This window comes from Eptesicus fuscus, chromosome 3 (genome assembly GCF_027574615.1).
Source record: "Eptesicus fuscus isolate TK198812 chromosome 3, DD_ASM_mEF_20220401, whole genome shotgun sequence".
In the NCBI taxonomy this organism is placed as follows: domain Eukaryota; kingdom Metazoa; phylum Chordata; class Mammalia; order Chiroptera; family Vespertilionidae; genus Eptesicus; species Eptesicus fuscus.
The window spans coordinates 6,328,675-6,356,064 of record NC_072475.1 but is presented as its reverse complement, the minus strand read 5'-3'; the positions used below and the strand labels follow the sequence as shown (position 1 = coordinate 6,356,064).

The window sequence follows — 27,390 nt, the reverse complement described above, 5'->3', positions numbered from 1 at the left end:
AACTCTCCCAGATGCTATGGGCGCTACAGATCTAGTTGAAATGTGGTGGTGATAAGCATGGTGGTGATAAACATTAGTGAGAGTGACAGGAACATGTGCACCACCTGTTCAGTGACAACCATAAGCAGACTTCCATCCACCTATCTATTTAGTCATCCATTCATCAAGTCACCCATCCATCTAGCCACCCATCCATCTGTTTGCCCATCCATCCATCCATCCATCCATCCATCCATCCACCTATTCACCCATCCATCTGTCCTTCCATCCATTCAACCATCTTCCCACCAGTTATTTTTTGAGCCTAGATACTGCCCTTGGTACCAGCAATACAAGGACGAATAACACAGGGTTCCTGTCCCAGCCAAGCTTCCCATCTAAGGGGGAGACAGATAAGTAAATATTGAGTCAGAAGTGTTCCAACAGGTCCCTTCTATTGATAATGTTGACCTGCTGGTTCTCTCCTCGTCACAACTCTCTTCACTTCATCCCTAAGAGAGGGTCCTCTCTTCCTCCTCCTAACTCACTGGCTACTCCCTTGCTGGCATCTGTACTGGATCTGCTTCACCTTCCTCACCTGTCAGTATCCGAGAACTGCAGAGCTCTGGCTTCCTCTCTCTCTTTCCTCCCAGGTGCTCATGCAGCCCCATGGCCCTCAGCACACCCCCTGTGCTCTACGCCGAGACTCCCAAATCTTTACGTCCAGCCCAGATCTTTGCTGCCATTGCCACACGCTCTGTCCACCTGCCCACCCACTCATCATCAGTTGGCATCTCAAATGTAACATTAAGAAAATAACACTGAACTTTGGCTATTGCCCCGATCTGCTCATCTCAAGGCTCTCTGTCTCAGTTAAATCCGCGACACAGCCTTTACTCGGGTGCCAGAGCATCAGGTCAGTATCTCTTACCTCCCATCGAAACCGCACACAGCGCCTGCAGCCTTCCTTTGAAACAGAACCTGAATCTGACCACCTCTCCCATCTCCATCACCACCACCCTGGTCCAGGCCATCGGTGGCCTCTTCTCTCCTGATCTACTACAAAGGTCCCTAACTGGCTCCAGGATGCCATTTTTCCAAAGTGGTGGTGTCTTCTAAGAAAGAGTCAGGATGCACAGGTAGGATGATTTCCTCAGTGCAAGAGGCAAAAAACCATCACAATCAGACAGAAGACACGGCATCAAAGGATAAGAAGTTCTGACATGTGTGAAGCCCATGTCCCGAGGTCCCCAGGAGGCAAGAGTTACTAGGAACATGAGTTAAATCTTAAAACAATCAGTGAGCAAATCAATATCATATTAGTAACAATTCCCCTGTGTTTTTTTTTTAATGGAAAAGTATTAAAATGTAGGCAGTTAAGAGAGAATGGCTTGGTATGACATGACAAATATTTTTTTGGGGAAAAAAACAATAAAGCACAAAATAAGTGAGAAGGATTTTGCCCTAAAGGATGAAAGCACTAAGGAAAACTTGGAGGGACAAGTCAATACTCAGATAGGCAGTCTGGGGCCTTCTGGGAACGTGAGAGGTAGGGATTTTGGAGGGACGAGCAAAGACTGAAAGGAGACCAGTGGGAGGGGCTTCCGTATGATGACTGATGGAGGTGGAGGAGGAGGCAGACTGGGCTGAGCGTGGGACTTTTGGAAGGGTAGGCACAAGAACAGTATTTAAAATCCCAACAGGAAAGGAAGTCAGAAGTTGTGCTGGCGAAAACATAAGTGATCACACTGACCCTGAGGAAGGTTAACGCCACTGTACTTAACCTGCAGGGCAGATGGGAGGGAGAGGGGCTGCAAGGCCGAGGGGGGAGCAAGGACACGGTGGTGGCAGTGCCTGGAGTCACCAACTGCTGGGCACTGAGCAGCTGCTGTGTCCAGGGAGCTGTTCCGGCAGGTAGAACCCTGCACTGATTGGTCTGTCTGTCTGCAAACCCTTCTTCAAGGACAGGCATCATTCTCCTCCTCCCCGTGTGCCTGGCACCTAGGCACCTGGTATACGCCAGGCATAGAGGAAGACCTCAATAAGTGCGTGTCAAATGAATGAGTGGGGCTAAGCTTTGATCGGTGTTAAATTAAGAAAAGGGTGGGGGGGGGTGGCTTAGCTGTTACAGAAACAGAAACACACACACACACACACACACACACACACACACACACCCCTACCTTTGAGTAAACTAATTCCATAATGAAACCCAAATAATTATGAAGGATGATGCAACTGATGATACTGATGCGAACAGAATTTGTATCTTGTACTCTGGCCCTTCTGTTGGGTCCCAGTCGACTCCCAATAAAAATTCCAGACTGTAAATTTGTCACATGTCGGGAAAGCTGTGGTATTTCTGGATCTCAGAAGAAACTGTCTGCCTTAAGCTGAGTACAAACGGGCGAACCAGTGGCATCAGGACTGAAACTATTTACACTTACAGGGTTATGTGAAAAAAAAAAAAATCAGAACTTGTCTGAGAGCTGGAAATAGATTTTTTAACAGGCCAAAGAGAATTCAGCTCGTGTGTTTTTGGAAAATGGTGTTGGCGACAAACCAGACTCCCCTGCTCCAGCAACCACTCGCCCAGCTCTGCCTGCTGGTGCCCGAAGGTCCCAGGTAGGGACCCCAGGCAAATACCTCAGCAACAAGGAGCCTGTGATTGCCCTGAATGTTAGGAAAGGGGTGGGGCAGGCAGAGCTGAGGTATTAGATGACCCCAGTGTGTCCTTGAGGGGTCTGACCAGCATATGGAGCGTGCGTGGTTCACAATTGCCCATCCACGTCCTTCCCAACAGGCAACGGAAAGCAAACATGGTGAGGTTGAATAAAAACTCAAACAATGGGGAATGTTGATTTTTAAAAATCGAAAATGTGAACATGTCAAAGTCAACCCCCCAAAACATCCACAGTCTCATAAGTGAGAATAAGACTGGATTCTTACCCAGAGATATGCACATGGATGCCACCTCCCCAAACCGCCTCCCTGTGTCCCCACGCTCGCCCCGTGCTTGATCCTAAGAGCACTGACAATCCCCCGTGAACTTTCAGCTTTGACGGCTATTACCTGACCGGGATGTAATAGGTTTTTCCCTGATTGCCTGCTTTTTTCCTCCTGCTTCTCGTGAGTCCCTGACTCTGCCAACCACCCACATGCCATTTATTTGCCAGAACACGTCCACCTGTGTCCTCAAGCTAGGCTTTAACTTCAGTTACAAGCCACGCTGATGAAATAATGTCCACATTTGGCTGGTTGGCAGACCAAAATATAATCATAAAGAGTACATTATTTTAAAGATGCTGAAAACATATTCCAACATCACTCTTTGCAGTGCCGTGCATCCAAGGTCATGGCCGTCTTCTGAAAACGCCACTGCAAGTACTACCATTTCTCCTTTATAGTTAAAGAGGTAGACGCAGACAGGGCGAGTGAGTCAAGGGCAGTGTCCTCTGCCGGGCTGTACTTCAGTCTTTTCCCAAACAAGTGCCCATTTCTGGAATGCCACCCCCTTCCCTTATGTAAAGTTGAAAATGGAGAAAAGGCAGTATTATCACTTACTTGTTTCTTCTGAAATTATTCCTCCTTTCCTACCTCCTAGCCACACTCCTTTATCCCAAATTCACCAGCTTATATGTCATAGACACAGGGCTTAGCCATTTAACAGTTACAGGGCCCTGCATGGCAGTGTTGTGGAAGGAAGGGTGGTCTTTAAAACTCATGGTTCTCATCTTCAAGGAAATAATTGAGAAAGAATAGAAGTGTGTGTGTTTTTTCAGAAAACAGAAGTCAAAGGAAAAAAGGCAACGGCATAAAATACACCCTAAAGACATGGCCCCATGCCAGATGAGTAGCCTGGAAAACTCGCATTATGGGCTTGAAGGGCAAGCTCACAAATGGGTTATTCTGCTCAGCAGAGGTTCAACAAAAGATGGGTTGTTTGAGTCGGGTCTTCGAGGATGGGAAGAAATTAGATACACAGATGGAGTGGGGACCGGAGGGCATTTCAGGCGGGGCGTGGCGAGGGGTGGGGAGTGGTGAAAGCAAAGGTTAGGAGACGGAGCAGGCACAGTGACCAATCAGTGGAGGATCAAGGGTGTAGCAGGAAATAGGTGGGAGAGCAAGGAAGGGCCAGGCAAGGAGGTCCTGGAGAGCCACTCCAGGGAAAGAGACCATCAGCATTTAAACAGTGGCACTGAAAGCTGTGGTTTAGGAAGGCTGACCTGGAATAGCTGTAAAGAGAAACAAAGTGGTGACATGGATGCCTGGAGGGCACTCTGGAGGTTCCTGAAGTGATGGAAGGGGGTGTGAGGGACATAGTGAGAGCTATGGGGAGAGGCGAGAACATGACTAAGGAGGACAGAAGTTAGTCTATTTAATTAGATGCTTGGCATAAAGAAGGAATCAATGATTTATTGCATATGGGGGAAATGATGTCTTAATCTCTGAGAATCCAGTTTTATTCTTTATCCTATCTAATAAAAGAGTAATGTGCAAATTGACTGGCACTCCAACACACAAGATGGCTGCCCCTATGTGGTCAAAGATGGTTGCCCCCATGTGGACACAAGATGGCCACCACAAGATGGCCAGCATGGGAGGGCAGTTGGGAGGGACCAGGCCTGCAAGGGAGGGCAGTTGTGGGTGATCTGGCCAGCAAGGGAGGGCAGTTGGGGGGACCCAGGCCTGCAGGGGAGAGCAGTTTGGGGGGACCAGGCCTGCAGGGGAGGGCAGTTGTGGGGGACCAGGCCTGTAGGGGAGGGCAGTTACGGGTGACCAGGCCTGCAGGGGAAGGCAGTTAGAGGCAATCAGGCTGGCAGGGGAGCAGTTAGGCATTGATCAGGCTGGCAGGGGAGTGGTTAGGGGGTGATCAGGCAGAAGCAGTTAGGGGCAATCAGGAAGGCAGGCAGGCGAGCAGTTGGGAGCCAGCAGTCCTGGATTGTGAGAGGGATGTCCGACTGCCCGTTTAGGCCCGATCCCACCAGGATTGGGCCTAAACGGGCAGTCGGACATCCCTCGAGGGGTCCCAGATTGGAGAGGGTGCAGGCTGTGCTGAGGGACACCCCACCCTCTGTGCATGAATTTCGTGCACCAGGCCTCTAGTTTATACATAAGTAGGAAAAACCCATCTATTGGTATTATTGTAGATGTTGCAAAAATGTCCTCAATTCTTGACCTTTCCTTGTAGCCACCCCCTTGTGATGTGACTTTGCATAGCCTCCCATTGGGAGGTGGTGTCTACTTCTCCACCCGGGAGTCTGGGCTGGCCTTGGCCTTGTGTGGGCAGCTGTGTGCAGGAGATGGTGGCTAGTTCTGGGCCTAGACTTCAGGAGTCCCTGAGTTTCTTCTCTCTCAGAAGAAGAAACCACTGCATGAGTCACCGCTGGATGGTGAGCCAACAAACAACCCTATCACTCCACTGACCTAGCCACCAGAGTAAATGAGGCCATCCCAGACCCCAGACCAAGACCATCCTAGACCAAGGCCCACCTAGACCAAGGCCAACTTAGACCAAGACCATCCTAGACCAAGGCCAACTTAGACCAAGACCATCCTAGACCAAGACCATCCTAGACCAAGACCATCCTAGACTAAGGCCAACCTAGACCAAGGCCATCCTAGACTAATACCATCCTAGACCAAGGCCAACTTAGACCAAGACCATCCTAGACCAAGGCCAACTTAGACCAAGACCATCCTAGACCAAGGCCAACTTAGACCAAGACCATCCTAGACTAAGGCTAACCTAGACCAAGACCATCCTAGATTAGGCCAACTTATACCAAGACCATCCTAGACCAAGGCCAACTTAGACCAAGACCATCCTAGACCAAGACCATCCTAGACCAAGGCCAACTTAGACCAAGACCATCCTAGACTAAGGCCAACCTAGACCAAGACCATCCTAGACCAAGGCCCACCTAGACCAAGGCCAACTTAGACCAAGACCATCCTAGACCAAGGCCAACCTAGACCAAGACCATCCTAGACCAAGGCCAACTTAGACCAAGACCATCCTAGACCAAGACCATCCTAGACTAAGGCCAACCTAGGCCAAGACCATCCTAAACTAAGGCCAACCTAGACTTAGACCATCCTAAACTAAGGCCAACCTAGACCAAGACCATCCTAGACTAAGGCCAACCTAGACCCAGCCAACACCAGCTGACAAGACACAGGGGAGCAAGCCCAGGAAATCAGCAGACCCACCCAGGCTCCTGAGCAGGAATTAATGCTCACTGATAAAGCTGCTCCTATTCGTGGTTGTTTGTTACTCGGCACCACTGTATATCTATACCTGTGTTAGGTATCAATTATTGGATAATATGCACGAAGGGCTTTACTTTTGCATGCTACACGTCGAAGAGAGGAAAGCACAAATCCAAGCTCATACCTGAGGCAGGATAGTGATGCGGAAGGATCTGCTGGAGTTCTCGTCTCTCAGGTAGATGGAGATTTTCGGGAAGTAAGACCAAGGTGTTTCGGAATTCGCCCAGCATGCCAGCTGGGATCCAGTCCAGAAACCATCCGAGAATTCTGGAATCTAGACAAAACACGATAACGTGAGAACTAATGACTAGTCTGGCGCGTCAACAGGAAACAGCTCCCAGCTCTTCTTGTCACCTCGCCAGATGCCCAGTGGGATAAACAGTGTTTAATTTGGACAGCGCAGTGGAGCCATCAGTCCTCTGGAGGGTAACGGTGCTGACAAATAACAATTATTGAAACACTGAGGCTTGTGGAGCACTCGCCGGCATTAGGCACCTTTATAAGCGCTTTGCAGTCATAATTACTTTAATCCTCAAACACCGCCATCAGTGCGGTAACATTACCCCCTCTACTTCACAGATGAGGAAACCAAAGCACCGAGAGGTGAAGTGGCTTGCCCAAGGTAACACGGTAATTGGCAATGACCCTTTAAAAGAGAGACCTGATCCTAACTGTGGCCCTCAGGACCTTTCAGGCATCACCTCTCCTTTGAATTCCCCGCACCCAGCAAGCTTCCTCCAGGTGCAGAGCCCCTTGTGAGCTCTCTGGTCTTCTGGAACATCTTTCTCCTTTCCAGATCTCAGCTCAGATGATGCCTCCTCCAGGAAGCCCTCCCTGACTCCCCCACATAATGCTGGTCCTCCACCAGGTATCCCCCTGTAGCAGTTAGTTTGACATTTACTGTGATTGGTTCACTTCTGTTTCCTGCACTAGGATCTGAGCCCTTTAAGGACAGAGGCTTGCATCCCCTTATGGTCCTAACACCCAGCCCATCAGAGAGATTCAGGACAGATTGTGGGAAAAATGAATGGGCTGGAACACAGAACGTCCACCTGTGCCTCTCGTCAGGGGACTGGAAGGACAGTCACCCAAGCATGTCTACTAGTTGCTGAATTTTCAGTGAGTTACAAGTTCCCGGCATGCCATCTCGCCAGGACCAGCGAAGGCACCAGAGCAGGCCTGCCGGCTCCTCTGCTACCACGCATGCCCCTTCCAGCACAGAGCCCTGCTCGGGCGACGGCTGGGGGAGTATGTGGTGGGGACAGAGCTAGGAGAGTACTGACGGGGAGGAAGGCGGGTGTTTGTCCCTGAAGTAGGAACACCTGGGCTGAGTTGAGGGACGAAAGGGCGTTGGTGAGGTATGGGGGGTGGGAGGGAGAGAGGGAGGAGGGCAGAGCATGAGACCTGCCCCATTTGGGATGCGGACGACAGCCACGGAGGCTGGAGCAGAGGACAGAAAGACGAATGAGCTGGGCACGGAGAGAACCAGGGCACCACGGTGCATTTATCAGAAACCGTTTCTCAGAGGCCTGGGCTCCGCGGCACACCGGTGTCACTGCAGCATTCCAGTGGGACATGCAGGTCACTTGTTGCCGGAGTCCAGCCTCCAAGGGGGCGAGACGCTGAATTCCAGAGTCACGGACAGGAGGGTGGGACGCGGTGATGTGGCCGTTGACAGACCACTTAGGACAGTATAGGGAGGAGAGGGACCCACCCAGAGAAATGGGCAGAAGAGAGACCCCCAAGAGGGCGGCCCAAGGCTGGGAAGAGGTGCCAGGAGGAGGGCGTGATGGAAGCCAAGGCAGCTAAGCACGCTGCTGTGGAGAACACGTGGGGCAGGTACAGAGGACACCGTGGCGGGACAGGATGAACGCGGGGTGTGTCCTGTGCTACACAACCGCACACACAGGTGCCAGCCCTCCCTCCCGGGTGACAGAGGGAGAAAATATCCTGTGTCTCTCCATCCATGGCAGGCTGCCCCCTGGACTGCCCAGGAGTGACCTGCAAGATCTCTGACGCTGGCTTTAATGCAGTTTCTCCTTTGATAAAAGCGAAGTCGATTGGAAATGGGCATCCTAGGGACGGACCTCTTGCCAGATGATGAGGTGGGGCAGTCATTTTGCCGGAAAGGGTGGCTCGCCTGGCTCATGGCCCATAGCTCTGACGTCAGCACTAAGAGCAGGTCCAGCCACAGATGGAGAATGAGGATCAGAGAGGCCAAGTACCTGGCCTGAGGGCCCAGCTCAGAACTCGATGCGGGACCATCTGCCTCCAAAGGAGTCTGGGAAGCTTCCAGGGGCTAAGCCATGTGGGCGGGGGGTGAGGGGGTGGGGGTGGGGTGGGAGTCAGGCCTCAGGTCACAGAGCTCTAACGTCAGAAGTCACCTGGAAGCGGGTCCTCTGCTTGTGCGTTTTAGAGTTGCAGAAACACGTGGCCTGAGATGCACGGTGTCATACTGGGAGGAGCGGAGCCCAGGTCTCTGCCACACACAAGTCCCACTGGGCTCATTTCAAAATACAGACCTACCCACCATCCTATCTAATAAAAGACTAATATGCAAATTGACCATCACACACAAGATGGCCGCCCCCATGTGGTCAAACATGGCTGCCCCCATGTGGACATAAGATGGCCACCATAAGATGGCCAGCAGGGGAGGGCGGTTGTGGGCGATTAGGCCAGCAGGGGAGGGCAGTTAGGGGTGACTGGGCTGGCAGGGGAGGGCAGTTGGGGGGGGGGGACCAGGCCTGCAGGGGAGGGCAGTTGGGGGCAACCAGGACTGCAGGGGAAGGCAGTTGGAGGGGACCAGGCCTGAAGGGGAGCACAGTTGGGGGCAACCAGGCCTGCAGGGGAGGGTAGTTAGGGGCAACCAGGCTGGCAAGGGAGGGAAGTTAGGGATGACCAGGCCAGCAGGAGAGGGCAGTTGGGGGAGACCAGGCCTGCAGGGGAGGACAGTTAGAGGAGACCAGGCTGGCGGGGGAGGGCAGTTAGGGGCAATCGGGCCAGCAGGGGAGCACTGAGGCGTCAATCAGGCTGGCAGGGGAGTGGTTAGGGGGTGATCAGGCTGGCAGGCAGAAGCGGTTAGGGGCAATCAGGCAGGCAGGCAGGTGAGCAGTTGGGATTCAGCAGTCCTGGATTGTGAGGGCAGTCGGACATCCCTCTAGGGGTCCCAGATTGGAGAGGGTGTAGGCTGGGCTGAGGGACACACTCCCCCCACCCTCCCCATCCCATGTACAAATTTCGTGCACTGGGCCTCTAGTTCATTTCTAAAATCCCAAGGTGATAGTCCACGCAGGAGCCAGAGCCCAATGTTGGTACTATGTTTGCTCTCTGAGGCCAGCCTTTCCCTGACCTGAAAGAAGACCAGGCCGGGAGCGGCTCCGAGGGCCCGGCGGATAGAGAACAAACACGCCTTTGGTGCGCACACAAAGGCCCACAGAGCAGCGCACACCCTCCCGAGACAAACAGTCTTCCCAGGTTGCTCCTCCTGACGCAGGCTCCGGGGTCACAGGATCCGTGGCGACAAGGCAAACACATTATGTAATTTTCTCCCTCCACCTCGTGGTTTTCTTACAAAGCCAGTCACTGCCCAACCCGTGACCCAATGACCTCGGCGTGCCAACACCTGCCAGCCACAGCCTGGCGCTCTCACGGCCCGCAGAGGTTCTGCTGGCGGTCAGTCACATGCCCAGGCTCCGGGCACTTCCTTGGCCCTCGGGGAAGCATTCATAGCTCAGAGCATTACACCTGACGAGGCTCGTGTGGACTCTGCTGCGGACATTTTCACTGAGGGAAATGGGCAGATGGCTCCGTAATTCGAGCATCGAGCCTCGTCTGATTTGCCGCCAGCATTCTGAATGTCAGGCTCTAAAACTTCAGGCCGTTTCTTGTCTGATTCAGCGGATATTAGACGGCTCTGGCTGCCGCCTTGATGACCTTTTAGTTCCAAAAGGGCCTCCACGTTCTTGCTTTTTTATTTCCCCTCTGCATCCTTTTTGTTTGCCTGCTGCTCTTCCCATGGCAGTTTTATATGTCTGTCTATTTGTCTATCTATCATTAATCCTTACACAAGGAAATTTTTCCCATTGATTATTAGGGAGAGTGAAAGGGAGGGAGGGGGCGAGAGAGAGAGAAACATCAATGTCAGAGAGACACATCGATTGGTTGCCTCCCGCATGCGCCCCAACTGGAGCCGGGAATGAACTTGCAACCCAGGTATGTGCCCTTGACCGGGAGTTCCATTCAGTGCACAGGTCAGTGCTCTACCACTGAGCCACACCGGCCAGGGCCCCATGGCACAGACTTTTGAAGTTTCCATTCAGGATAACCACAAGCCCTCTCTCTCTTCCCAGGTTCCCACCATCACCTGTAATAAAGCAACTGCTCTGCCTTTTCCGATCAATCGTCCTTTGAACTCGGCCTTCCCAGCGGAGCAAGAAATCAGCCGAGTTAGTAGCAGGATAACGACTCTGCGGGAAACACTCATTTCTGCTGCCTTTGCCAGGGGGGCCCTGCGTGGACAGATCTCATGATAAAAACACCCAAGCAGCTGGGAGGAATGTGTGTCTTGCATTCACACAGTAGCAACACTGCAGTGTGGACACTGGATAGCAGCTCCTCTTTCCCGAGCACCTGGGCGCAGGCACTTGACCCCAGACCTCAGAACAATCCCACTGAGAATGTGGGGACCCTCCCGGGGCCCAAGACCCTTCCCCAGGTACTCTGCTCATCCGTGCCAAGAACCAGACTAACTTCAATTCCATCTGATCCCAAAGTTGTGTCCTTCCCAATCGATGCCAGCTGGTCCACTCCGATGCCCCAAACTGGAAAATTGGGGTCACCCTGGGAATACCATCAGCCAGGTCCCCAAAAGGCACTTGTCTCTGACCATGATTTCAGTTGTGTTACTGAACGTGACCACACTGTAATTATTATATCGGCCCACTGGTCCTTGTCACCTGTGGATCACATTCTTTTACAACAGAATTAAAATCCCAACACAGCCCTAACCAGTTTGGCTCAGTGGATAGAGCATCGGCCTGTGGACTGAAGGGTCCCAGGTTCAATTCCGGTCAAGGGCATGTACCTTGGTTGTGGGCACATCCCCAGTAGGGGGGTGTACAGGAGGCAGCTGATCGATGTTTCCCTCTCATCGATGTTTCTAACTCTCTATCCCTCTCCCTTCCTCTCTGTAAAAAATCAATGAAATATATTTTAAAAAAAACATCCCAACACAGCTTGAATGAGGCCTGAAAGGAGTATGATTTTTGGTTTATTTCTTTAGTTTTAAAGGCTACAAACATATTCCTGGTTTACTATTTATTTTAATGTAGTATATTGCCAATTTTTATTCTTAGATTAAAAAACTGTATCGCACCAACTACACCATCATTTCAAATACAAAACGCTGCACCTTCAGATCCCAGTTCTCTCGGGTTAAAATGAAACAGTGACTTGCCAGTTAACATCAAATAACAAGATTGTGAAATTAATGAGTAATAGTTAAAAAACACACAGCCCTTAACCCCTCAGAGGGAGGCCATCAGAATAGAGGGTAACACTGCCCAGCACGTGGCCATGACCTGGTGTTCTCCGAGGTTCATCCGCGCCCCGAGACTCACCAGAGACGCGCGGGCCACGCCGTCGACCACCGCATCAAACACCTTCAGGGGCAGGCGCAGCAGAGTGGTGCCGCTGTCCACGATGGCCTTGTCCGCGTTATACTAAAAGGGGGGAAGGAGAGGGCGAGAAGGCGCATGAGTGACACCGCACCAGCCCGCCATCACTGGGCATCCGTTGTGTACAAGTTTGGGCAGCCACGGCACCTCCTTGGTGGTTACAATGAATTTTATATTCTCAGAACCTGGAAACCCGGGATCTTTTAGCTCAACGTTCTCACTTCACAGATGAAGAAACCGAGGCCAGAAAAGGGGAGCGACGTGACCAAGATCAACAGCCCTCCCAATGCAGAGTCTGTCCCTCATGCAGAGGTGCCCAAATGCCCTTGCCCAGGAGCCTCCGGGGCAACCAGAAAAGACCCCCTTGTCCTCAGAGGGTGCAATGGCACATTAAATGCCATTTGCACAACGCACACAAGCCAACCCTCCCTGATGCTGCCCAGGGAAAGAGAGAACCAGAGCCACCTTCCGTCAGGGCATCACACGCCCACACACAGTTTGCATTTTATTTCAGGCCCTTGGATTCTGCCACCGGATTCCTTCATGGCGAACAAGTGCCCTCTGACCTTAAACACAGAGCTGTGGACGCAGCAGTCTCAGTGGGACGGACCACCATCCATCCCGTCTCCGCGGGTTTCTCAGAGGCGTGTGGGTGCATGGGCCTTTGTGGGGGACTGCGACGGGGCGTACGGAAGGATGGGAGGCCAAGGTTGGAGGCATGAGGGAGGGATATAATGAAATGCTGGGGGTTTTCATAAACCATTCCGAGGATATCATAGCAGACGAAGGCTCCCTCGAGTCATCATAATCATGATGCCATCATGTGCCACTAATACACCAACACGCAGTGAGCGGGGTGAGCAGGTTAGCAATGGCTCTGGCCTCACAGCCCTGCACACCTGCATCCTTGTAGCATAGCCAGCCATTCCCATCCTTAGAGCGTAACTTTTCTTTGAGTGAGAATTATACAGGGGGTTGGGGGATGGTTAACTCTGAAGGAAAGATAAAGCTGATGCTTTATTTTTGGTTTCGTTCGGCTTATTTTTGTCCCCGTCTGTCCCTAACACCGATGAAACCTGCATAATGCAGCCTCTTCAGCAGAGTTCAGGGACCACCAGGCCCATAGGAATGGCGAAGGTGTAGTTCCAGGTACTTCTCCTCACTCACCATGTGGTGCTAATTTTTTCCTATTGAGCCAAGTGATGGTAAAAAAAACATTATTTATTTATTTTTTTTTAGAGAGAGGTCAATTTAAACTTGTCATACAACTAAAGGCCCTGTAACTTTTAATGTCATGAATCTTTGATTTATCTTGTAGTGTAATGTACCTTCTGATTTTCCACACTCAGGTCCCAGCCGCCATATTTAGGTGCCTCAGGCACACACAGTCAGGTAGGCACAAAGAGCTCACAGGATAGGTACCTCTCTGCAGTCCAGATTAAGGCTCTGGCCTCCGACTTCCAATTTCAGAATTTCGATCTGATAATACCACTCCTCCTTAATCGGGGTATACCAGATGTCTCCTTTGTACAAACTTGGTTCAATCCCTCCCAGGACCTAGGAAGGAAAACAGTAACAGGGATGAGAGAGAACACACACGGGCATACAGCACGTGACACAAAGCAGTGTGCCCTTGTAAGTCAGACCCGCATTGGAATCGTACTTTCGCTTGAGTCTGATGTTACAAAACAAATGTACATGCTTGAAAAGTGAACAGGGACCTTGGGGGCCAGGTAGCCACAGGTCAGACAATACTCTGCCCCGGTGTGATCAGGATGCTTTGGGGTTTCCCTCACCGACAGGAAACACACATAACTCCAGCTTTACCGTACCAGACTGTGCCCCCCAAAAATGCAGTGAAGTAGTTAACCACCCAGCCTGACAGTGGCTTAGCCCTCAGAACAGAGGATGCCCTCCTACCCCACCCAGTGCATGGAAGCAGAACACAAGGGAGCTTCCTTAATCAAACTTCATTTTGCAAAACTACATAAGCTTGCTCCACAAATCAGAGGCCCCTTCTCCCCCGAAGAGGGGGTGACCAGGTGTTAAAAGCAGCTGCACTGCCCTAGCGGGTTTGGCTCAGTGGATAGAGCATCGGACTGTGGACTGAAGGGTCCCGGTTTGATTCTGGATAAGGCCATATGCCCGGGTTGCGGGCTCCATCCCCAGTAGGGGACGTGTAGGAGGCAGCCGATCAATGATTCTCTCTCATCATTGATGCTTCTATCTCTCTCTCTGCCTCTCCCTTCCTCTCTGAAATAAATAAAAATATATTTTAAAAGGAAAGAGCAGTTGCACTGATAGCAAATGCAAGTGGCTGAGCCTGCTTCTGACAGCTGGAGAGCAAAGGCGTGGCAGCACCCACCCTGAGGAAGGCGGCCTCCTGTGCATTCACCTGTCACCTCCTGCTGGAGACGTCGGGGTGCAGGCTCCATCAAGGGGACACTCAGGGCTGATGGCCTTGAATGATTCTGTTTCACTAACACTTTCGCTGTGTGTGTGTGTGTGTGTGTGTGTGTGTGTGTGTGTGTGTGTTGGGGAGGGGAGATATACAGGTGCTCGTCTCCCCAAACGTATGAAATCACAGGCACCGCCTTTGTGTCCCCTCCCCAGAGTGAGGCCCACCTGCAAACCCCCCCCTGTTTCTCACCTGCCCCTCCCCCACCCATCAGAACCAGTTACCTCCCAAAGGAAAACTTTACAAAAGCTTTAATGGAATTTGGGGGAGCTACGAGAATCTTCTTCTGGATGGCAGGACGATTAGGAAAGATAAAAATAATAGCTAATTTTATTCATTTTTAGAAAGGTTCTATAATAAGGATTATCAAACTCTCCCAAGACCTATGTACGCCTACATGTCTAGTATTTCTATCAGGTCTTTAATAAAATAAAATAAAATAAAAAAGAGCCCCAGTGGTTTGTGAGTTTCTTTCGCCTCTTGAAGACGGAAAGATACCCACAAGACTACCTCCGTTGGTACCAGATCCGGCCACCGGCAACCCCGCCCCACACATCTGCATGGAGAAGACGTTGGGGATCCCGGCTTGCGTCACGAGGGAATCGAAGAACGTCTCCAGAGAACTCGATGGCTGCGGAGGGAGGACAGGGACAAGGCTTCAGACTCACAGGCCAGGCGAGGAATGACCCAGGGTCCACACCACTGCATGTTTCTATTTAACGTTTTTCACAGCTAAACAATAAACAAGCTTAGGACCAAGTACCTTCAACAATAACTCACAACCCTCCACCAGGACTTCCTACTACGTGGGAGTTTTCCTGTCGGGTGTAGGAGTGAGAGTGTTCCCGGAAGCTATTGGGAGCTGCTGTCCCATTTATCATCACGACAGCCCGGCGAGGCGGCGTGGGAAGCTGGGGAAGTGGCTTTCCACGGTAGCGGGTGGATTCTCACTGCAGACATTTCGGAGGAAGGAGAGAGCAGGGTCTCCCGGGCCGGAGGCTGTCTGCACCTCTTTCAGCCACAGTTGTCTGTCCATCATGCAAATTAGAGATGCCGGACCCAGCGGACAATTTGTCTCAGATCCCAGACGGTTCAGCTGTCTACTGAACTCCGGTGAGCGGGGATTTAGCAGAAAAGGAGCAATGCTCTGCTCCTCAAGTTGAAAAGCTGGATCGTTTGTTCCCCACCGCCGAATTTCACTCTACGCCTCCCTGACACGCAGCCATCCACGCCGAGGACGCCCCCATTTCTCCAGGACTCAAAGGAGAGAGGGACGGTCTACCGACAGCTCTGAGTTGGGGGTGGACCACGGGTGCTGGGGTCACAAAGGAAGGTCATAGGCTTGCGTTTAGATTTTGGCTTTGACCGCTGGGAGGTAGGAGAGCTAGTCACTATGAGGGTTCGTTTTTGGTGGAAACTTAACTGCAGTAGCATGGATGCTATAGGCATATGCCAACAACCCGTGGTTAACAGAAGGCACGGTCATTTATTATCTGTAAGATAATACAAATTATCATCTACAATTCTGGAGGGAGGAGGGAGAGAGCCCCACTGGCAAACATATACATCTTCCCATTTGTTGAGTTCATTTGCACTGTCTCCCACTCAGCTCCCGTGGAATCTGGTGAGCCTGGGACGACGCCTCTGTCTTTGTCGCAGGACTTTGTGTTCGGGTCAGTGAGACGAAGGCGCCTCTGGACAGGGGTGGGACCGGTGCTGACCCAGGCGGGTGTGGACACGGGTGGGGCTGGTGCTGACCCAGGGGTGTTCTTCGGTCGTCCATCTCCCTGAGAGGCGGCAAGGTGACCACTGCGCAGGACTGAATCCTGGCTCCACCTGCTTAACCCTGGGACTTGCCCCTTGGTTTCCTTATCTGTAAAATGGGATGATAATGGGCTCCGAGAGCGGTTCTCAGCTTAAATGGGCGTTATCTCATAAAGGGCTGGGCGCAGAGCCTGGCACAGTCAGGGATCGGTTAGGATTCCGTCAGGTCACCATCAGTAGGGCTGTGCCCAGCGTCCCTGTAGAGGTTTCAAAGCACACGGTCCCACGACCAAGAGAACCTGATTGAGGGGTGTGTTTGGACCTGGGCATCTGCAGGAGGGGAGCCCCCGTGGGTGGCTCCTCAGTGGGAAGCATCTGGGGTCCACCAGGGACCGCCACACACCATGGCCACCACTCACCGTTCATCAACCCACTTCAGAAACGCTTGGGGCCACCACCCAACCGCCCTGCCTGTCCCTGCTCCCTACACATTCTCTCACTGACTCCTCAGCGCCAAGAGTGTGGGGCCAATGGCTGCTAATCCTGGAATTTCACAGACGAAGAGATAAAAGGTCATGCGGAACGTCTGGAAACCCCCAAGTTGTTGATTCCCAAGGGAAGTTTTCCACGTTACTCATTCCAGATCGTTTAGCGTCTTCCAAATAATCAGCATGACAACGGTCACACCCACATCTTTCACTCTGAAAGTCACATGAAGACGAAATGTTTGGCCTGGGGTCACATGGTTGGTGAAAATATATTAAGAAATGAAAGTTACGCAAATCTCATACTAAGCTTGGCCTACTGTACCGAGAAAAGAGGGGGGTCCGGAACCGGGCTGGACCCCATAGACAGTGAAACAAGGCAGCTGGGGCTCTGACTGCCCTGGGCGAGGCGGGACCTCTGATCCTCAGTGTACACATTTCAAAAGTGGGGTGACTTGACCTTACACAGCCAGCCTCTCGGGGAGCTCGTGAGAACTGACATCTTTGATGTTCTCAGCCTCGTGTCTCAGGGGGCTGGTTTTTCTCCTTGAGAAACCACAGGGCTGGAGATTCCCCCCGCCCCCGGCTTGCGGCACCCCCTACATACCTCCCCTCCCCCAGCCCTGCACCATCTGCTAGTAAACTTGAGCTGGAACAAATGTCCTTATGAGGCGAGAGAGCAGGCCTTCCCTCGGGGACCCTCAGGGACCCCTGGGGCGCTGTGGTCACCGGCCTGCGGCTCCTGCGGCTCCTGCCGGGCGCCTTGGTTTCCCACTTAGCTCTGCTCAAAGCCTGACCCTGAGCGAGGAGGTGTGGTGCCCGGGGACGGGCCGGAGGGTGACCTCCTTCTGCTTTGCTCGGGTGTCTGCAGACCTGCCCAGGGGTGCTCAGTGTCCCAGGCGCCTGCCCCGGGCAGCCCTTCCCTGTGGAAACGCCCCGGCCTCGGCCAGCCGCCTCCCTCTCCCGCCCGCCAGCAGCGCTTCCTGCACGGCAAACACTGGAGACCCTGCAGCCTGCCCTTCCTGCTTGTGAGGTGCTGATGCCGCCGAGAGCAAGGTTCCCCCCTCTTCCTCAGCGTGGGACTCCTTCCAGTGGCCGGTGGTCCCCAGGCAGGCTCTCCAGGTGCCCCGGCTCCGGCTGCAGGTGTCCCTCAGAGGCCCTCTCAGCCTGCCGGGGCCACCCCCCTGCCGAGGTCCCCGTGTCTCCTCTAGGGTCCATCTGCATACGAGTGTATGGATGTAATAAACGTGTTTTCTCTGAACCCTACGCTACTAAAAACTCCTACACAAAATCACAGAGTGATCCAGGTTCTCAGTATTTCCAAACTATACGAGTAAAACAGATAAAAACAACAGACGAACAGTAAGTAATGGTTCCAGGTTATCTTGCAGGAAGGTTCCAAAATTGTGCCATGTCCCTTTAATTTTAAAAATGCCTAGACCAGGTGTCCTCAAACTACGGCCCGCGGGCCACATGTGGGTGTTTTTGCTGTTTTGTTTTTTTACTTCAAAATAAGGTATGTGCAGTGTGCATAGGAATTTGTTCATAGTTTTTTTAAAACTATAGTCCGGCCCTCCTACGGTCTGAGGGACAGTGAACTGGCCCCTGTTTAAAAAGTTTGAGGACCCCTGGCTTAGACATTTCATAAACTGTGTGACCAGCGGTCTGTTCGGCCCTGTGATTCTGTCTGATGATCTCCGACGGCCTGGACCCGTTCACCGGCCCCTCGGACGAGGGGTTTGCGGAACCTGCTCCCATCGCTCCATTCCCTTTGGCCCCTGAGGGTTCTCACCTTGGCCAGGGCCGCGTAGGCGAGCCCAAGGATCCCGTTCCACTGAATCCCAGGCAGGAAGAAACTCTCCGACGCGAAGATGGTGGCGACGTTGACGAGGAAGGAAGTGTTGAAGCCCTTTGTGATGGTGACCAGGTCCTCCCCCACGGAGCCCGTCCAGCTGCCTTGCGTGTACTTCACGGTGACATCAAAGCCCTTGGGACGGTAAGTGCTGGACCTGGAGGGAGAAGAGCAGGGCCTGGGTGTCCGTGTCCCACAGGGCGGCCGGCCGCGGTGGCAGACAGCTGTCCCAAACCCAGTCAGCTGCAAGCAGTTCCCACCAGTGCGCATCGGACACGGTCACATCTCCCACCACACGGATCGCCACTACCGTGTGGGTGGCAGCGTGTGGCAGGAAATACTGGGTTAACACGTGGTCCCTCTGCATACAGCTCTCGTGCCCCCGTAAAGGCCCACAGGTCCGCTGCTTCACTTGACTGTGTCGGCCTGTGAAGGCACAACTGAGTGTGGGCACCTGCCTGGCCGTCTGGCGAGGTGGGGACCCTGCACTGGGCTTGGTGACACAGGGAGGGGCGAGCAGCGCCACCAGCTGGTGCCAGCAGCAGCCGAGGGCTCAGGTTCACACGACCAGTGTAATGAGTAAAGACGAAGCCGTTCCCGCCAACGCCACAGGCCTTCCCCCTCAGGCCCCACACTACCCCTGATGCCCCAGGTTCCTTCAGGGCTCCCCCTTAGTGCCCCAAAGTTGATTATACTCACAGCAGAATGAGGGGGATAAAGCAATGGCATGCTTGACACAAATCACTGGACACCACCTCCCACCCCATATGCATAGAGCCCTAAGCGTAGGTTACTCAGACACAGTAACAGAACAAGACAAGATCATGGGCAGGACAAATGACACAGAGACAGACAAGAGGCAACTGAACACAGAAAACACCAGTGACGAGAGCCATCCAGGGAATAGAGCTACAGCAAGCATGTCAAACTCAAGGCTAACCCGGGCCAAACAAACAAGGTTTAGGTTTATGGGGGCCGCAAAAAAACAAAAGCTTCCGTTTTCATAGAAACGCAGGTTTACTTCGATAGAGACATGCTGAACACAAAGGGCTGAAACAAATGAGTCATCGTTAACATAAAATAATAGAACATTTTAATAATAATTAGTATTTTTTCTTGAACATTGACTTACCAGACACTGAATAACGGCACAAGTTAATAAGCGTAACGCAAATAAACCTATTTTTCTTGTTCTCCGAAAGCGAAATATTTCCTGTTGCGCACACCAAACCAGTCAGTCCAAGACTAATGACGTGGCATCGGCTGCTAAAATACTCGCTGCTGGTATTAGTGGAGAGACATGGTGCGCCTGCGCGTAAGGCGCGTGAGGGAAATGAACGCAACACGATGATAGGAATCAGTCATTAGCGAACATTGTAGTTCGTTATTAATAATTATGTATAACAGGATATTGTAAAAGTTAAGTTACAAAATTTGTATTAAAACGTTTCTTCCATACCGTTGTATTGGCTGGGCGGCAAAAATATTCGTTGTGGGCCGCACGCGCCCCTGGTCCGTGAGTTTGACATGCTTGCTCTAGAGTGTTCTTGTTGGCCTCCAGTTTTCATTCCCCCCTCTGTCCTAATATCAAGTCTCTAACCATTAACGTTAACACGCCTTTGTGTTGGAATTACATGAATTAGTGCACTCCTCTTTGGAGTCGGGAAGCAAAGTTAGTCAGAGATGACAAGACCTTCTTTTTTTCTGGTACATCAGAGAGGTTTTAGAATAATGGTCTTTGAGTCAGTAAATTGCACTTCTGAGAGTCTGACCCTAAGGGAACACCCGGGAAGCAGACAGAGGTTTATGTACAAAGACACTCACTATGTTTTATTGAGAACAGCAAACAACTGGAAACCACCCAAAGGCCCACATAAAGGAACTGTTTAGTAAATTATCGTACATCCACATGATGGAATATTACACAGCACTAAAAAACAGTCTTTACATTGAGAAATTTTCAATGACCAAAAAAATTAAGGCAAAAAAATGTATATATGTGGGAGAATCTTCTTCAAGACAATTACATGAAGGTATCAACAGTGACTCACCTCAGCACGGTGGGGTTTTGTGGGGGAAATGCTTGTTCTTGTGGTTAGGCCCTTTACACGTGTAACTTTTATATGTAGGAGAACATGTAACTTTTTAAAATGTGTTTTTTATTGATTTCAGAGAGAGGAAAGGAGAATGAGATAGAAACCTCAAGGATGAGGGAGAATCATCAATCAGCTGCCTCCTGCATGCACCCTACTGGGGATCGAGCCCACAACCGGGGCATGTGCCCTGACCAGGAATCAGTCCCAGGTGACCTCCTGGTTCATGGGTTGACACTCAACCACTGACCACCCCAGCCGGGCAAGAGAACACATAACTTTTATAATTAGGGGAATATATAGCTTAAAGAAATCTTCACGTGAGGGTATGCTTATTGATTTTAGAGAGAGTGAAAGGGAGGGAGGGAGAGGGAGAGGGAAAGGGGGAGAGAGAGAAACATTGATAAGCTGTCTTCCATACATGCCTCGACCAGGGATCAAACCGGCAACCTAGGTATGTGCTCTGAGTAGGCATCAAACCTGCAACCTTTCAGTATATGGGACAAAGTTCCAATTCACTGAGCCACACTGGCCAAGACTATAACTTCCATATATATATATAACTTTTTATAATTAGGGGAAAAGTATTTACAACTTTTATCATTAGGGGATATATATATCTTTTATAATTATGGGGAAAAGTTATTTTAAAAATGTCAAGGCAGACAAATTTTGGAAAGACTTAATTCGTTCTAACTTTGTAATGGAATCTAGAATATGAAGAATGTATAACTTTAATATTTAGTCTGTTAGCTCACATCCTTAAAGTGAGAGCAGCATGAAGTGCACAGTCCTGACAAGGGCGGGTACAGAGGAAACTCGAGAGTGGGGGGCGCTGAGACTCTCCAGAAATGACTTAGGGAATGTGTAGAGTCTGGTCAGGGAAAGGTGGGCGCCTGAGGATTGGTGAAGTGCCAATCTCTAGTGCCAACAGAAATTCAGGTGTGCTTGGCAGACAGCCGGGGCTGCATTCATTTACACTGAACAGAATAAAAACAGTGAATTATTCAGTCCCTTTTGACAATCTGGGGTCATCCCTCAAGTTAAAAAATACACAGTTGCTAACAGAAGATGCTAATTATTTTGAAATGCTCGGAGGATGTGATCTAGCACAGGGTCGGCACCCCCTTTCTGTAAAGGGCCAGAAAAATAAATGTTTAAGCTCTTGTGGGTCACATGACCTCTGTTTCAGCTACTCAGCTCCGCAGGGTTAATGAGCAAGCAGCCTCTGACAACACATGAGCCAATGTGCCTGGCTGTGTTCCAATAAAACTTTATTTACAAAGCAGACAGGAGGTCCCATGTAGACTGTGGGCCCTAGTTTTGCCAGCTCCTGATCTGGAAGATCAGCTATCTCCCCCAAACAGTGGGAAAGCACCATCACTTCCTTTTGAGAAATGGTTTTATTTTCACTGCGTCCAGGCTACAGAAAACATTAGAATCTGCTCACGGTAGCGCCAAGAGCCCGAACATCTACTGAGTATGTCTTCTACAGTTTTCCCACCAGGCTACCAGTCCCCTCGTGGGGGGAACCATCGGGATAGTTTGTCGTCATTTGCAGAGAGATAAGAGGCCTTTGGAGCTACACTGCTTGGGTTCAAATACCAGTGCAGCCACTTATCAGCTGTGTGACCCTAGGTCAAGTTTTAACCTCTCCATGCCTCAGTTTCCTCAACTCAAAATGGGGAGAATATAGCACCATACCTCATGGGGTTAATTTTGAGGATTAAAGAGTGAATATGTAAAGCATTTGGGACAAAACCCTGGAACATAGCAGGTATACAACGAAAATAGCTGCTGCTATTATAATTATCTAATCACTTTCTACCTTTACTCAATGTATGAATTATTACAAAATGTAAGCTTTTTTTCCCCCTAGAAAATCTTCTGTAGAGCTACTCTTACTGAGTATCCCAAACTGTCTCATTCTAAGGTCCAGCCACCCCCACTGGAAGGAGAGTGTGTGGGGAAGGCTTGGTTAAGGTGGCCAGGAAAATGGAGGAGCCTTTCAGGTTTATAGACGGTACAGTTGTCGATAGCTGGTTTGGCTCAGTGGATAGAGCACTGACCTGCAGATTGAAGGGTCTCAGGTTCTATTCCGGTCAAGGGCACGTGCCTGGGGTACAGGCCCGACCCCCAGTGGAGGGTGTGCAGGAAGCAGCCAATCAATGATTCTCCCTCATCATTGATGTTTCTATCACTCTCTCCCTCTCCCTTCGTCTCTGAAATCAATAAAAAATATATACATTTTTAAAAAAGGTACAGTTATGTTTCAGACCAGCACTGCCCAAGAGATCTTGCTGTGAGAAATAGTCTCTGTGGATGCCGTCCCATTCGGCAGCCGTGGGGGGCTACGGAGCACTTAAAAAGTGATGATGGTGGGACTGAACGCTGACCAATTACTTAACATTAATTAACGAGCCACGCGTGGCTAATGGCTGCCCTTGTGGAAAGCACAGCTCCAAAGGGAGAAAGCACTCCTCAACCATATCCCCTGGGACCCGCAAGCCCAACCAAAGGCCCGGAGACGAACCGTAAGCAGCTCTGCGGGTTATCAGCGCGCGGTTTCCAGCACTAAATTAAAAAACAGGTGCGTTCCTCCCTCTTCACGGTCTAACGTCCTACCTCTTGGCGCTGAAAAGCCTTGGCTCTCAACGGCTCTGCACATTAATTAGCCAAATTGAGAGGGAGCCCAGATCGGCTTCTCCTCGGTAGCATCCCTCGGCGTGCCCAGAAACAGCAATCAATCAAGGATTCGGGGAGCCAGGAAAAAGTCCACACACCGCAATCCAATCGCTTTGAACCAAATTCAGGAGACGATCTCCTCTGCTGAGGGTGCTCAGGGGACTTGGGATTGGAAAGTGAAATCAATGGGACTGAGGAGGAGAGAGCCCAGCACGTGTTACTATTGCAAAAGAAACCAGGACTGTTTCAGGAGACATGGGAGAGAAGGAGGAGGGCAGAACTCCAGGGCTCTCCTGAGTCATGCCACCCCGGAGGGTCCTACAGGACTCTGCCCACTCCTTCCTGGGGCGTCTCTGCACATTTCACACTTACCTTCGGGGTGGCTGGCCTGACCCTGGGAGGATCCCCCTGACTCTTCCACGGTCCTGGAAGTGACCGGAACAGTGGGCCGCAGACGGCCCAAGGGCTCTCGGTTAGCCGGCCTGACCTGGTGGTTCATCAACATTCTCAACAATGGCACATGCGAGGTGGCTCCAATAGGGCCAGTCCCCCCTGGACACCCAAACAACGGGGCAGGCTCAATACATTATCTAAAAAGTCAGGCACTTTTAGATAATGGGTGGCTCAGGGGTTGAGCATCCACCCATGAACCGAGAGGTCACCGGTTCAATTCCCAGTCAGGGCACATGCATAGGTTGCAGACTCGATCCTCAGTAGGGGGCATACAGGAGGCAGCTGATTGAGGATTCTCTCTGATCATTGATGTCTGTCTGTCTGTCTGTCTGTCTCTCTCTCTCTCTCCTCTCTCTCTCTCTCTCTTCCCCTTTCTCTAAAATCAATAAAAGCATATTTTTTGGGGAAAAAAAGAATCAGGCAAAAATGTCTGTCACTGTCACATGGACAGAGGAGGCATTTGGTTTGGGGGGTCCAGCTCAGCCTCCTTCAGGTCACCAGGTACTTCTCGCATATTCTAACTCCACCGACAGGCCCCTGTCGAGGAAAGAAATTGCTCCCGTGCCACGCTGATCTGCGGGCTCCACCCCAGGTGGAGTGTGGGAGGAAAGGAAATGCTAATAGAAATATACTTAATTTCCTGAATAGATTAGTAGGTCAGAAATGATGAGTCTATTGAATCTCTCATCAAGCCAACTGGCTGGAGGCTGTTTGATTGGCTAGAAAAGAAGCACATCTTGAAAAGCACACCGCCTTCCCTTTGCTGCAGAGTAGTTCTCGGGACACTCGCCGCCCTGGGCAGCCGGCGTCTGATGGGAACGAGCCACACCAATGACTCACGGCAGCCTGACGGCTCATCTCATAAATCAAAGAGACCTTGTCAAAGAGCCCCAAGCCCAGTCCCCAATTACTGGGGAAATGCTTCAGGAAGTACGAAACCTCAATACCCAGTGTCTGGGGGACTTGAATCGGAGGCCGACAAACCCAGCCGAGCCTCATTATAACCGAGGGAGATCAGAGGGCCAAGCAAGCAGAGGCATCACGGCGCAGGCGCTGCACTCGGAACAGAAGCCTCTCGAAGAGCTGGGGAAGGCAGCGAGAACCTTCTCCTGGCCTCCACCGAGTGCAGCGGGGGAAAACGTGCCTCAGGCCAATGCCATCGTCCCCTGAAAGCGTCCGACAAATGCATCACACGTCCTTCACACAGAGGCCGAGTTACGTTCATCGTCCGTAGCTTCACAATAATTAATCTGTGCTCCTATAAGTCTATGAAAGCCTGGGAGACGGAGGGCAGGAGAGGGAGGAAGGCAAGGTGAAGCTCAGCGTGGGGCCGCTGGCGACAAGACGTGCCTGCAGGTCAGCGATGAGCCGCCTTGGTCTGGCTCAGCTAAGAGGAAGCCGTGGCCTTGTTGAAGAATGTTCTCTTTACAGGAAAGGTGGGCTCAGGGACAGAGGCCAAAATGTGAGTAAGGTCCTAAGGTACTAAGAAAATCTCAGGCCCTCGCCAGTTTAGCGCAGTGGACAGAGTGTTGGGTCGGCCTATGGACTGAAGGGTCCTGGGTTCGATTCCCGTCAAGTGCATGGACCTCGGTTGCAGGCTACTTCCTGGCCCGAGTCCTGGTCGGGGCTTCTGCAGGAGGCAACCAATAGATGTGTTTCTCTCACATCAATATTTCTCTCTCTTTCCTTCTCTCTTCCACTCTCTCAATGGAAAAATACCCTCGGGTGAGGATTTAAAAAAACGGAAAGGAAAATCTCACTAATACTTGCAAGCAAGTAAATCCAGCTGAGGTTTGAATGACAGAAGTGCCCATGGGACGAATGCACAACGCAGTTTCTGGGGGGCATCACCAAGACTGCGCAGACGAGGAAAATCCCGCCATCTCCCCAGGCTGCTCTGGAGCCCGGGTCTATCTCAGCCAGCTTCCTACCAGCCTGCTCTGGGCACCGGGTGCCCGCGGGGAGCTCACAGCCTCCCCTGCAGCATGCGTCTCCAACTGCTGTCGACCCGGAGTGTTTACGTATTGAGGTCCTGATTCCTTCGCTATAAATGACCCCCTTCTCTCCCCAGTGTAACACCAGGGCAATCAGAACTGCGTCTGTAGGGAGGTTACATACGACACCTCTGCCTTGCTTTCAGGGCACCACAAAGGAACTCCGTAAAAACTACGGGGCAACACAAAGGCAAGGTTCCCAGCAGCCCAGGCCCCGCGCAGTCTCCCGCTCACCTCCGGGGCCTCTCCCGGCCAGTTCACCTCCACGTTAGGACCAGAGAGGCCACAGCAAACACCCAGGACCATGAGCGCTCTGCACTCGGGTGTAACTACAAAGATGCTGACTTGCACCTTTCTAAAGTGAATCATGAGCGTGTACAGTGACGATTGGAATGTCCTATGGATTCCCCTGGAATGAACACAGATGCATTCATACATACACTACACACATACACTACACACACCCACACACACACACACACACACACACACACACACACACACTCTCACAAACATATACACATACACACAACTATATACTAGGACTTACATATATCTTCCTTAAGATGAAACAGACTTTTGGCTGTTTTACTCCAGGGTACTTTGAAGTACTGGTGTGGGACCCCCAAGCCTGGCCAGACCCATCACTCACCTCTGGGTGTCGAAGTAGGAGTCTATGTAAGGATGCGGGGCGCCGGCCACGGCGAAGTTGCTGCTCCCGGTGTCAACGAGAATCTGCAGCTTTGGTTTTTACAGGGAAGAGAGAGAGGCCATCAGGTTACTTGAAAGAGACCATACTCTTGAATGATTCTCCTAAAAATTAACTACTAATCATTTATTACTTGGAAAGACTGGTATCGATTAGACAATTTTTAGAAAGCTGCTATAAAACTGACATGTGAACACAGCCCACGAAGAAACTTGCAGCAGGGAGGGGAAACGGTTTTGCGTCTGATCCACAGCAAGCCTTACAGAGAACAGATTCCGTGAAATAGCGGGGCTGTCCTTCCCAAGCCACTGGCATGAACAAGGCAGACCCTTCTCACCCCGGGCTGTTGGCCAGGTCTGTCACCCACCGGGCTGGGCTCACCAACTCCCGCCTTTCCCATCTCACTTGGGAATCCTGATCCAACAGGGCCTCCCTCATTCCCGCTGCTAGCACCTGGGAACTCTGGTCACAGGTCTCATTTTTTGTTTTAATGAGGTTTAATTTACGTATAATACAAATGCAAGACCTTCGATTTTCCACTGATGCGTTCAGACATGGTGTCCCCCGCAAACCAAGATACAGACATTTCTACTCTTTCCAAAAGGTCCCTGTATGCCCCTTCCCAGTCAATCCCTCCTGTTCTGCAATTCCGATCACTTCCTATGTCATTTAGAATTTTGAGGGAGGCCTCAACACTGGGCATAATTGACAAAATCTTTGGCCATTGGTGACTGACTCAGCGTCCAACCCCTCTCTCCCCCAGGGAGGTGAGGCTGAAAGTTCCAATCCTCTAATCCCACGTAGTTCTCCATCCTCCGGGGCTTTCCAAAGGCTCCGGAAGGTACCTGGGTGTGGCTAAAAGGGCTTGTTAGGAATAACAAAAGGCACCTTTATCACTCTAGTCACTTGGGACCTTGCAAGGGTTTCAGGAGCTCTGCCCGGAACTGGGATGAAGACCAAGTATATG

The 27,390-nt window shown here is 51.3% G+C and overlaps 1 protein-coding gene across 2 annotated transcripts in view; it reads right to left on the bottom strand.

Moving 5' to 3' along the window:
• Positions 1-27,390, bottom strand: part of BACE2 (beta-secretase 2) — a 76,900-nt gene that overhangs the window by 17,970 nt on the left and 31,540 nt on the right. For both annotated transcript variants that reach the window (XM_008145782.3, XM_054713556.1), the window contains exons 2-7: positions 26,367-26,455; positions 18,430-18,646; positions 14,891-15,019; positions 13,353-13,487; positions 11,874-11,975; positions 6,377-6,526 (exon numbers count right to left, since the gene is read on the bottom strand). In XM_008145782.3, coding sequence (XP_008144004.2) covers positions 6,377-6,526; positions 11,874-11,975; positions 13,353-13,487; positions 14,891-15,019; positions 18,430-18,646; positions 26,367-26,455 — 822 coding nt within the window. The remainder of the gene's footprint in view (positions 1-6,376; positions 6,527-11,873; positions 11,976-13,352; positions 13,488-14,890; positions 15,020-18,429; positions 18,647-26,366; positions 26,456-27,390) is intronic.